At 38.7% G+C, this 11896-nt stretch overlaps 1 protein-coding gene and 1 pseudogene across 1 annotated transcript; both read left to right on the forward strand.

Moving 5' to 3' along the window:
* Positions 1 to 2679: 2679 nt before the first annotated feature.
* Positions 2680 to 3480, forward strand: LOC125474728 (annotated as a pseudogene).
* Positions 3481 to 8317: 4837 nt separating this feature from the next.
* Positions 8318 to 9547, forward strand: LOC125474761 (glycine-rich cell wall structural protein-like). The gene has a single exon (XM_048578735.1). It carries the CDS (start codon positions 8318 to 8320, stop codon positions 9545 to 9547), a length of 1230 nt encoding a protein of 409 aa, XP_048434692.1.
* The last annotated feature ends 2349 nt before the right edge of the window (positions 9548 to 11896 follow it).

Genomic DNA, 11896 nt, shown 5'->3' on the forward strand with positions numbered 1-11896 from the left:
ATCGATTCTAGAACAAATGCAACCAGAGTGTCAAATCTGTTAGAGAAGAGGACATACATCCCCTTACTGTTTCTTCAGAAATTTTAGTATGGCTTCTTCTGTTACATCAATGAATGCCAGATCTATAGAAAAAAGGGATATATTGCCTTGGAGTGCTATCATAGAAGCAATTTTTCTTATCAGGATTCACTTCCACCACCATCTCTTGCTTCACAATATTCTGTTCAAAATCCAATACTACCACTTCAGAATCCAATAGCACTTGCACCATTTGCCGCCAATTACTCCTGTCAGGTGCCACATCAGTCATCATCATTGCATGTTGATCATTGTCATCAACCTTCCTCTTCATTGAATGCTATGGCAGCTCAGAGTACACCAACATATCCAAATTCTACAACTTGGATTATGGACACAGGGGGATCTCACCACATGATATCTGGCCTTGCTGCTCTCTACCAAGTAAAACCTTTTTGAAGGCTCCGAGAAGATTAAAATAGAAAACAGCGAACATTTGCTTATTCAAAATATTGGTTCTACAGTACTTAAAACCTCTTCTCATTCCTTAGTTTTGAAGAATGTGTTGCATGTGCCTACTAGTGATGTTAATTTAATGTCCGTCAAAGAATTGTGTAAGGACAATTGATCCTGATTTATTTATGACGATACTTGATTTTTTGTGCTGGACAAAGTGACAAAGGAGATATTGTTTGAAGGAAGGAGTAGACCCGTAGAGTTGTGTGAGATTCCTGTTTCTACATTCAAGTATGCAAGAGCTCTTCTTGGACAGCTAGTGAAGTCTTCCGTGTGACATCAAAGACTAGGATATCCTACAAATGAAGTCATGTCTTGTCACATCCCGGTCTACGGTCCACCACATCCTGGGCCCCCTCTACCACCATAGCACGATATTGTCCGCTTTGGGCCCCGACCACACTCTCACGGCGGGGAACTCACACGAGAACTTCCTAGTGGGTCACCCATCATGAGATTGCTCTTGTGCGCTACTCACTTAACTTCGGAGTTCCAATGGAACTCGAAGCCAGTGAGCTCCCAAAAGGCCTCGTGCTAGGTAGAGATGAGAATATACATATAAGGATCACTCCCCTGGATGATGTGGGATCTTACATGTATGTTATGTTAGCTAAGTCTCAAATCTCTCATTCTTTTGATAATAATCATGGTATGTGTACTGCTTGTATTCAAGGGAAAATGACTAGGATACCATTTTCTGATGAGTCTCATGGATGTGTTTTACCATCTAAAAGGATACACTCAGATACTTGGAGTCTATTTCCTGTAAAGTCCCTTGAGGGCTACAAGTATGTTGTATTGGTTGATGATTGTGTTAACATAAACATAATGCAATATGAACCCTAGTACTTCAAATACAAACCCATGTTCATAAACCCTTCAACACATAAGGAAAAGCTTACCTGCAGATGAAGCTGGGGAGGAGGGAAGGGGCATCGTGGTGGCGGAGGCTGGGGAGGAGGGAAGGGGCTGTGGCAACTGAAGCCACGGGCCTATAGGCTCCGAAGCTAGACCAACTTCATGAGAATCCACATGTATAAGTGCGTAGTTCTGCTCTGTTGTAGGAAAATATGAATAAGCTATCATGCATATGAATGTATAAGAAGGGGATCATGTACGTATGCAATTTTCTGCACTTAGTTCTCATTATCCGTAATGTTGCATTACATATTGATCACCTTCTAATGTTTTGATTTTTTAAAACCGTACGCACTCTTCTCTACGACTATGAGTATATGAGAAAAACAGAAAACAGAAAATAAGGTCCAACGAAATCTTGGGGAAAAAATTGTATAAAAACAAGGTATTTAGCTACAATAGATATATTTTGACATTTGGTTGTAAAAATTATTAGCGTTTACTATGTCGTTACTATAACATTACTGTGTTGTTGTTGTCATCATTGTATCAACAATATACAATTATATATCGTTGTCGCTGAAAAACAATAATTTTTACAAATCGAATATCAATTTAGTGTAGCTAATTTTCCAAAAAGAAAGAATGAACTTTTGCGTTTTCTTCATCTTTTTTCTTTGGTTACGTTATTCAGCAATTCTACTATGATTAAAATGAAAATGTTAGAAAAGTTTCTTTTTTGCCAATCGTTAGAAACGTATTAAAAGCATTACATACATATTTTAGTTTAGATAAGTTGGTTAGAGCAATGTGAATGGTTCCCATGTGATTAGAGCATTACATACCTATTTTGGTCAAAATTCACTCTGTGGTTTAAATAAATTTAATGCAAAATTTTACTTAAAACATTACGTATTTTGAGTCATAATCTCATCCAAAGAGCATGTACGTGGACAAGCTCCATTGGCTAGAGAACAAAGCACATTATATCCTCGAACAATTTTTCCTTTTTTGGTCCTTTTAATTGTATTTCCTTCTGGTGGAACTGAGTACTGGTGGAGCTTGCACAGCCAAATGGCAAGGAAGAGATTAACTGTAAGAATCTTTGAACTTCACTTGCACCAACGAGAAAAGAGATGAAGATATTCGAAGAGAATGACCCCTACCCTCCAAGCCTTACATTTACCCAACTTCTCTGCTCAAACCAAATAACTAATAAGCATTCGGCGCTCCCACATTGTCTTAGAGACAGAGCTTCAACCCTCAATACAGTTTCATTTTTCCCAAATGGCTTCATCAACAATGGCTCTCTCCTCTCCTTCTTTAGCTGGCCAAGCCGTCAAGCTAATCCATCTTCGTCTACCCTTATAGGTGACGGCCGGGTCACCATGCTCAAAACCGCAGCCAAGTCCAAAAATGTATCGTCCGGCAGCCCGTGGTACGGTCCGGACCGTGTCAAGTACTTGGGTCCATTCTCTTGTGAATTGCCATCATACCTCACTGGAGAATTCCCTGGTGATTACGGTTGGGACACTGCTGGGCTCTCAGCCGACCCAGAGACCTTCGCTAAGAACCGTGAGCTTGAAGTCATCCATTCAAGGTGGGCAATGCTCGGCGCTCTTGGGTGCATTTTCCCCGAACTCTTGTCCCGTAATGGGGTCGAGTTCGGTGAGGCTGTTTGGTTCAAGGCAGGAGCTCAAATTTTCAGTGAAGGTGGGCTAGACTACTTGGGAAACCCAAGCTTAGTCCATGCTGAAAGCATTTTGGCCGTTGGGCCACACAAGTTATCTTGATGGGTGCCGTGGAGGGCTACAGAATTGCCGGCGGACCACTCGGTGAGGTGACGGACCCGTTATACCCCGGAGGGACCTTTGACCCATTAGGCCTTGCAGAAGACCCAGAGGCTTTTGCTGAGCTTAAGGTGAAGGAGCTCAAGAATGGAAGATTGGCCATGTTCTCCATGTTTGGATTTTTCGTGCAAGCCATTGTCACCGGAAAGGGACCGATAGAGAACCTAGCCGACCACTGGCTGACCCCGTTAACAATAATGCTTGGTCATATGCCACAAACTTTGTTCCTGGAAAGTGAGCTCCATGGAGACCTTAGAGAAAAATGCTTTTACAAATTGTGTAAAGCGGTGGTTGTAAAACGCAAGTTTTTCTATGTGCTTACGCTAATGGAATCTGATAAATGTCTTTTGAGTTTAAATTTGTGTAGAACAATTTCAACTTAATTACTGCAAAAACTCAATTTTCTTAGTTCAAAATAGCCACCACCTTCAAGCTTCAGTTAATCCATCTTGTCATGAAAATGCAATATCAGTTCAGTGTTCAATGGATTTCATGCAGTTACTCGACTAGATTAAAATAAATATAAATACAAACACGATGAAATTACACTTGCTGCAGTTCTTTAATTTGTTAGGCTTCATAAAATGATGTGGCAGCTTCAACTTTTGACAATCTGTTTTGGAAATAATTACGAAAAAAGGAAGAAGAAAATTTTATGTTTTCTTCTTCTTTTTGGTTACATTAAATAAACAAAGTCCAAGTTTTACTAGTGAAGCAGACGCAAGAACAGAGAGAATGAGAAAGATAAAGGAACGGAATCTGGTTAATGAGCTCACTAATAAGCTAATAATACAATTAGTAAACTAATTATGAATATTTACAGCTGACAATATATGATTTATCACACCTGTCCAACACTTAAACCCTAAAATGGAGATCGACCTCTGCGTGTTTGGTCCTGCTATGAAGGATGTGAGCAGGTCAAATTTTGGAGATGTTATCACATCACAAATAGTTGGCTTGTCAAGATACAAAAGCAGATCACACAACCAACGAAACTAGTGCAATTCACATGTTTAACAAGCCGAAACGCGCCTGATATTCAGCTTCGGTGGGTGACCGAGAAACATTTTGTTTGTGAAACACACATTCTTCATGTCACCCAAGTTTCTGTTGTCAACATGTTAAGCTTGAAAATTCTCTGCACATGTTTTATGAGCTGAAGTGCGCCAATATTTAGCTTCAGTGGTTGATCGAGAAACAGTCTATTTGTGAAGTCCAAAGAACACACGTTCTCCATGTCACCCAAGTTGTATTGTCAACGTGTTAATTAAGCCTGAAAATTCCCCGCAGTGAGGAGGCTGAGACTATAAATCTCACATCCGTTGGACAACTAGGAAATTATGAACTGGCAGGGCCAAACCTGCAGTACGAGTAAAAGTAAAAGATATTGCAACCCTCCAACAATGCCTACGAAACGAAGTGGGATCTGATAATGGTTCTCTATATCCTGGTATAATTATAATTCTGTAAATTCAACTGTGTCTATTGCTCAATAAAATAACACACACTCTAATATAAGATAGAATCCACACGATAAGTGATGAGTCGTTTTTATATTATATATTTTATCCAACTTTTAGTATATTTTGGTGATTATTTTTGTAAGATTTTGATATTTTGTTTTGTATTTCCAATGTTGGACATGCGATTTCTCCTAAGCAAAAAGTGATCAAATAGAGGAATTTTTTAGTAATTTCGATGGAGTAGGTTCGTGAGTCTATTAAGAAGATAGTGTTAAAGTTTCAGGATTTTATCTGAGGCATCTGATCATGGTAAATTAATTATTTACTAATGTTTAGTGCTGAGATTGACTTGCATGGCGTATTTGCACGATTTGGGCTTCAAGATGGTTTTTGGAGTTGGGTTCTATAAACTTGAAGAGGATGTCCTAAGCTTCAAATCAAGTCCTTTTGGTTTGATTTGGAGCCCTGATGGTCCAGAAACGTGATTACTTACCTGCAGGATAGATTTCCTTAGTTTGTTTCGATTGTGAATTTAACTTATCCTTTTATTATTTTGTTTCCTAGTTTTAGAAGACCTTTTCGAGGAATGGTTTTATTTTGTAGTAGTATAAATAAGGCTAGCAAGCCATTAGGGTACTTTACGTACTACTTTGGAGAACTCAGCTTAGAGAGCAAAGTGTTTTCTATCCATGTTCTTAATAATTATTTCTTTGATTTTGATTATGAATATATGTAACTAATTCCTTTTTGTTAGGGTGAGTCCACGAACCTTAACAAGAATTAATAAATAGTTTCTTTTCAATTTGCTTATGATATTATGTATGCATGTTTGAATTATTAATCTCCATGTTTGAAACTATCTAATTGTCTTAATGATTCGTGACCATTAGGATGTTTAGACAAGTAATTTGATGCAATTTTTGTTGGAGTATCACTTGAAATTGAGGAGGGCTTCTTATGATTGATAATTGTAATTTCACTTAAGGCGAACATCACGCTCTTAAGGTTTGTTTTTTTTCAAAGAGTTTTCACAAAGCTTAATGAGTCTTCATGTTTATATTTGATCTGAACATCACTGATGGATCACATGTTAGATATAAGTTCTTACGCGAAGATCACGAAGAATATGCGTTAGGAAAACCTAATCTTCAAAGCATGTATTTGGTAATTCATAAGTAACTGATAGAACCACATAGGGTTGTTAGATGTCGGCAAGACCCTTGTGTCTTTTAAACTTGATTTTCAAAACCGTTTTCTTTTATTTTCTTTATTTTTGTTGAATTCTTTAATTGATTTTATTTAATTGCATTGTTATTTCAATTTACAATTTCAAATCCTTTTCCAAACTTTGTTTTAAATAATTAATTAAGAATAGGTTTTAAATACAATTTGTTTTAATAATCTTTATGGAAAACTACCTTACATGAACATTTATACTAGAACTACCTTATTCTTTTGTATGTATTTTTAAGTATTTTTATTTCTAATTTTGTAGGTGGTAAAAATCATATCAATGAGGCTCGTCTATATTAGAAAACACGTCAGTAAGTGTGTGATTTTAGTGTGTAAAAATAGTTTTATTATTTAAACTGTTTCCATAATTTTTCTTAACTTTTTATCCATAAGAACTGACCTATTTTGTCCTGCATTAGTCTCAAATTCGACCTCCATTATCTTACTAATTAAACACCTTTCTACAACACTAGTTATTGTATATTTTCAAACCTCTTACAAGGTAACAGTAAATCTAAAATTAGTTTGAATTGTTGCCTAGGATCATAACGTCAAACCCATAAATACATAACTAATGAGTTTTCATTTAATATTACATGTTTCCAGAGAGTGGAAGTCCCCGTCAAATTTTATACCGAGGTGAGTAACTTTCAACAAAAAAAATATCAACTACCGACTGCAGACTCGAAGTCTCGAAAATTCTACGAACTCAGAAGGCCAGATGCCAGCACAAAACCCTCTCTGCTGAGCTCAACCTATACACACGTCTCTGTGTACACTGTTTTGAACATGCACATTCGAAGTCTCGAAAACTCTACGAACTCGGAGGGCCGCATGCGAGCACAAATCCCTCTCTGCTGAGCTCAACCTATACACACGTCTCTATTTGCGCTGTTTCGGTCCAGATGAAGTGATAACTGAGACATGTACATGCACATAGCCTATGTGCCAACTTTTTCAGTAGCCAAGTAACTACTTAAGAGTTCAGATCTCTGTCCTCATCCCATCTTCCCAATTTTATGGCGGTTTTGTATTTTACTTCTGCTCCTGCATTATAAATAAAGCCTAGCAAAAGACTGGAAAAAGCATTGGAGTTCCCAAAGATTTCCATCTATAAGGCTTTCCTTTTGAGTGTGGTTTTGTGAGCATTATGTTTGTGAAGAAAAAAATGAACAGATTTCTGCCCCTACAGCTGCTTGCGCTCGTTCTCATTTTTTCTTCTGTGGCCACTGAAGTAGTGCCTCAGGATCATGAGACCAAAGGTTCTTCATCCTATCTAGGATCATCACCTTCCATAATCCACATTATTTTCCTTTAATTTGTTCTTTCATTTCTTGTGGTTTTATAATCACAATCTGCATGAAATGTCTCGCGTCATTTGCATGTCTTAATACGTAATTTGGGCTATTCTTCGTACCCCTAAATAATTTTAAAGTGGAACCTACACTTCCTTTAACAGTATTTCAAGGTCCTCTTTTCAACATTTTCAAACCCCAGTTCCAATTTGTTTCATTTTTTCTCTCCCTTTTTTATATTTTGATGAATTAGTAAAAAGAAAACGACATAAACATACAAGGGAAGAGTTTTAATTTTAAACATGTATAAAATTCTAGTGTAAAAATGGTTATTAATAATTGGCAGAAGTTAGATTATTGCGTGGTGTAAACTGTAAAGTTACATGAATAAATCTTTTCTTTTAAAAGAAAATATGTATATATATTCTCATGGTTAATGCCTAAATTACAGCATATTTAGGGTTTTGATTAAATATTAGTTCACTGAAAAGTACATGCATGACCTGTGCAGTGAATGGGGAAGAGAAGACGGTAGACGATTGCATTCACTACGACGGCCTCGGTCGACGTGGTAGGTGTGCCAGCTATGCTGCTGACCCCAAAACTGAAGAAGCCATACTAGAAACACGTAAGTAAACATCTTGCGAAAGTTTCTTTCTTATTACATGAGATACTTATATTTGGATCAATTTTATCTCAAAAATTCTACTCTTATCATTTATTTGTACCACTTTTCTAATAGAGATAGGACACACATGCGTTGGCGAGCCCTACCTATATTAGAGATATGGTACAGATAGGTGGTAAGTGTAATATTACTCATTTTATCTATGTTTTTTTTTAATAGTAGAAGAAACTTTTTACCTACTAACTAATATTGTATGTTAGGCTCCGATTTCTCTTTCAATGCCTAAAACAAGATGATCATATTCTTACACATGAATTTCATTTGTTCAGAGTACATTGACAATCACCACCATGGGAATCATGGTGGTGGTATTGGATATGGAGGTGGCCAAGGGGGCGGAGGAGGAGGTGGAGAGTGGATACAGTGGTGGACAAGGAGGAGGTGGTGGTGGATATGGTGGAGGTGGTCAAGGCGGTGGTGGACAAGAAGGTAGTCAAGGCGGCAGTGGAAGTGGCAAACAAGGAGGTGGTCAAGGTAGTGGACAAGGAGGAGGTGAAGGTGGTCATGGTGGTGGACAAGGTGGTGGAAAAGGAGGTGGTGGTGGAAGTAGCAGGACAAGGAGGTGGTCAAGGCGGTGTAAAAGGCGGAGGTGGAGGAAGTCAAGTTGGTGGACAGAGTGGTGGAAAAGGAGGTGGTGGTGGCCAGGGTGGTGGTAAAAGAGGAGGTGGCCAAGGTGGTGGTGGACAAGGAGGAGGAGGAGGAGGAGGAGGAGGAGGAGGAGGAGGGGGATATGGAGGAGGTGGTCAAGGAGGAGGTGGAAAAAGCAGTGGACAAGGAGGTGGTCAAGGTGGTGAATATGGTGGTGGCGGTAAGGGTAGTGGGGGTCAAGGACAAGGAGGTGGAAGTGGTGGGCAAGAAGGTGGTCAAGGCGGCGGCGGCGGCGGTAGTGGTGTTGGCGGACAAGAAGGTAGTCAAGGCGGTGAACAAGGTGAAGGAAAAGGAGGAGGTGGTGGTGACCAAGGAGGAGGAGGTGGTGGATATGGTGGAGGTGGTCAAGGTGGCAGTGGAAAAGGTAGTGGTGGAAGAGACGGACAAAGTGGTGGTCAAGGCGGTGGAAAAGGAGAAGGCGGAGGTGGTCAAAGTGGTGGGCAAGGTGGCGGTAAAGGTGGTGGTGGACAAGGAGGAGGAGAAGGTGGATATGGTGGAGGTGGACAAGGGGGTGGAAAAGGTGGAGGTGGAGGTGGTCAAGGCGGTGGTGGAAGTGGTGGACAAGGAGGTGGTCAAGGTAGTGGATATGGTGGTGGTAGTGGACATGCAGGTGGTAAGGGCGGTGGTGGTCAAGGACAAGGAGGTGGTCAAGGAGAGGTGGCAGCGGCCATGGAGGTGGAAAAGGTGGAGGCGGAGGTGGAGGTGGTCAAGGTGGTGGACAAGGTGGTGGACAAGGAGGAGGCGGAGGAGGTGGAGGAGGAGGTGGTGGCAGTGGACATGGAGGTGGTAAGGGCGGTGGTGGTGATGGACAAGTTGGTGGTGGATATGGTGGTGGCAGTCCTAAAGGTGGTGCATATGATAGTGGCAGCGGCGGCGGTGGTATCATTCATGGTAACAGTGGTTATTAATTCTAGCAATAGAAGGGAAACTGAAGTGATCCAGCAAATCAGCGCTAGCTTAATAAACGAAGAATAAAAACTTTTGTATGTTTCGTACTTAAACTGGCCAAGTGTATGTGTGTCGAAGTGTTGAGGAAAACATGAGTAACCTACGTTTGTGGGTTCTTGTGTGTATGTTCCATAGCCGATAACCTTTAACGCATGCATGTACTCTTTGTTATAATATAAATAATATGTTTGCACCAATTCTTTTAATGTCACATGATGTATGCTTACATATATACTGCTATGCTTAACAAATGACAATCAACTTATTTCCCAGCATTCACAATATCAACGATCAATAAGAGTATAACTGCAGTACAAATAAGGGCAAGGTTATAACTTCTGCAGTTTTATACCATACGTTTGTAAGGAGTAAAATAATAGAAAAGTTTGCACTGGGAAACAGAAAGGTAGGAATGATGATATTTAGATGATTCAGTTCCCATCTGAGTAAAATGTTGCAAGTTGAGTACAATTGAATAGTTTTTTGCAGCTAATTGTGTTATGCCATTTTGAGATTTGTCCGAGTGTAGGTGAACATTTTGTACAAGGATTAGATTCCCTTTACCTACTCTTGTAGGCTTATACTTCTCTTTAATTCACTCTTTAAAACTAATTAAATTGTTCATACTGTTGCAGCAGTTATAATTTAATTAGGACTGCAATTGTGTACATCTTAGTAGATTATATTTAAGATTATGTTTTTAATCTTTTCTATTGGACTTTGTAATTCTTTTAGGACAAGAAAGTTTGCTATGTTTATCATAAATAAAAAACTGGTGAGAAACTTTACAACAAAATATCTCTTTTTCCTCTCTCTCCATGCACCGCACCTTCTCCCTATTTTCTTACTAAAATAAACCTAGAACACATTATCACCATGTTCCTGATGTTGCGTTACAGTTTGGATAATGATCTTCTACAACCAAGTTCAAAGATCTTCTTAGTTTCATCAATCAAGTACCTTCTAAAACACGGTTTCAATTTTGATATTTTGATTACTTTTGATAGCATAAAACATTTTCTATGATGCATTAACCCTAAATTTATTTTCGTATTACTTGTTGTTCAATATCATGCTATATTATATTATATTGTTATGGTGAATTGATTGTGCGATGAAAAAAAATGAAGAAAATAGGAGCACAAACAATGGTTTTTCAAACTCTAAATTGCGTGTGACAGCCTTAATCAAAATGAGTCGTTCCTGTCCTTCGATCCCCGCAACCCTCACCATTTCCGGTGACCCTTGTGACCTCCAACTACGACTTGCAATCCACCTCCAAATCTTAGGAATCGAAACGAGTCGTCCCTGTCCTTCGATCCCCGCAACCCTCACCGATTTTAGGATGTGTAAAATTTGATATTTTTCATTCTTTTGGTGAAAGGTCGACGTGATGATGGTTTATATCATACATTGTTGTTGCAAGAGATCCATTCGTCTCTTAAAACAAGAGGAGTGTATTTTTTTATCACTATCCTAAAGTGATGGTGATACTCACTATTTTATTGAATACTGTTATAAATTAGTTTAAACTCATTCAATGATAATTAATAAGATGATAATCAAAAATACATTCGTTTATTTTAAGAGACAAATGGATCCTTGCAACATCAATGTATGATATAAATCATAATCACGTCCACTTTTTCAACAGAAAAAAAAAAAATAATTTACACATCCTAAAATCAAAGTCTCTATGGATAAACATCGAGGTATACACATCTAGGTTACCTTTGTTATCTTTGTCAACAACTACACGTGCCTTAGTTTCACTTTATAAGGAAAATAGGAAATTAATGACACTCAAGAACGAACAATGTTATGAGTAGTCGCTCACATTCAAATATACAATAACAATAAAAAAATCATTCACCACCACAGTGATTATTGCCACATTTTTTTCTGTTGATATTGTTCTAACAATCACTACCACCCTATGTATATTGTTCTACACCATCACCACGAACCTACGTAGCAACTTCATCTTTATCTTCAAATATATGGTGCATGTGCAAGTGCATGCGACCATGTAACAGTGAGCAACATGCCAAAGAAGACTTAGCTGCAGGGGGTATATGAGGAGAAATTGGGAAAAACAAACACATGAGAGTATACACTTCGTTGCAAGCAAATTTGGACGTGCCAAAACACAAACATTATGAGCTTGGTAGAAATAAGGTGAAAAACTGACAGTTCAGTTTTTTCAACGGTGCAGTTACAGCCACAGTGTGGCATGTGATGAGCCTTGTACGGATGCTTCCTCTCCCATCGTCGTTCTGTACAAAGGTTTGAATTGCAATCACCAACTCTCTGATCTCCATTTTTTAAAGGGGTTGGTTGGTGCCAATTGACCCTGTTGTCATTGTCCTTTTTAAA

The sequence above is a fragment of a genome, unplaced genomic scaffold (genome assembly GCF_019419815.1).
Source record: "Pyrus x bretschneideri cultivar Hongxiangsu unplaced genomic scaffold, Pyrus_bretschneideri_v1 Contig13, whole genome shotgun sequence".
Classification (NCBI taxonomy): Eukaryota; Viridiplantae; Streptophyta; class Magnoliopsida; order Rosales; family Rosaceae; genus Pyrus; species Pyrus x bretschneideri.

Excerpts from the sequence above, each read along its gene's own strand:
- LOC125474761 (XM_048578735.1), top strand. The coding sequence starts at position 8,318 with ATGGTGGAGGTGGTCAAGGCGGTGGTGGACAAGAAGGTAGTCAAGGCG.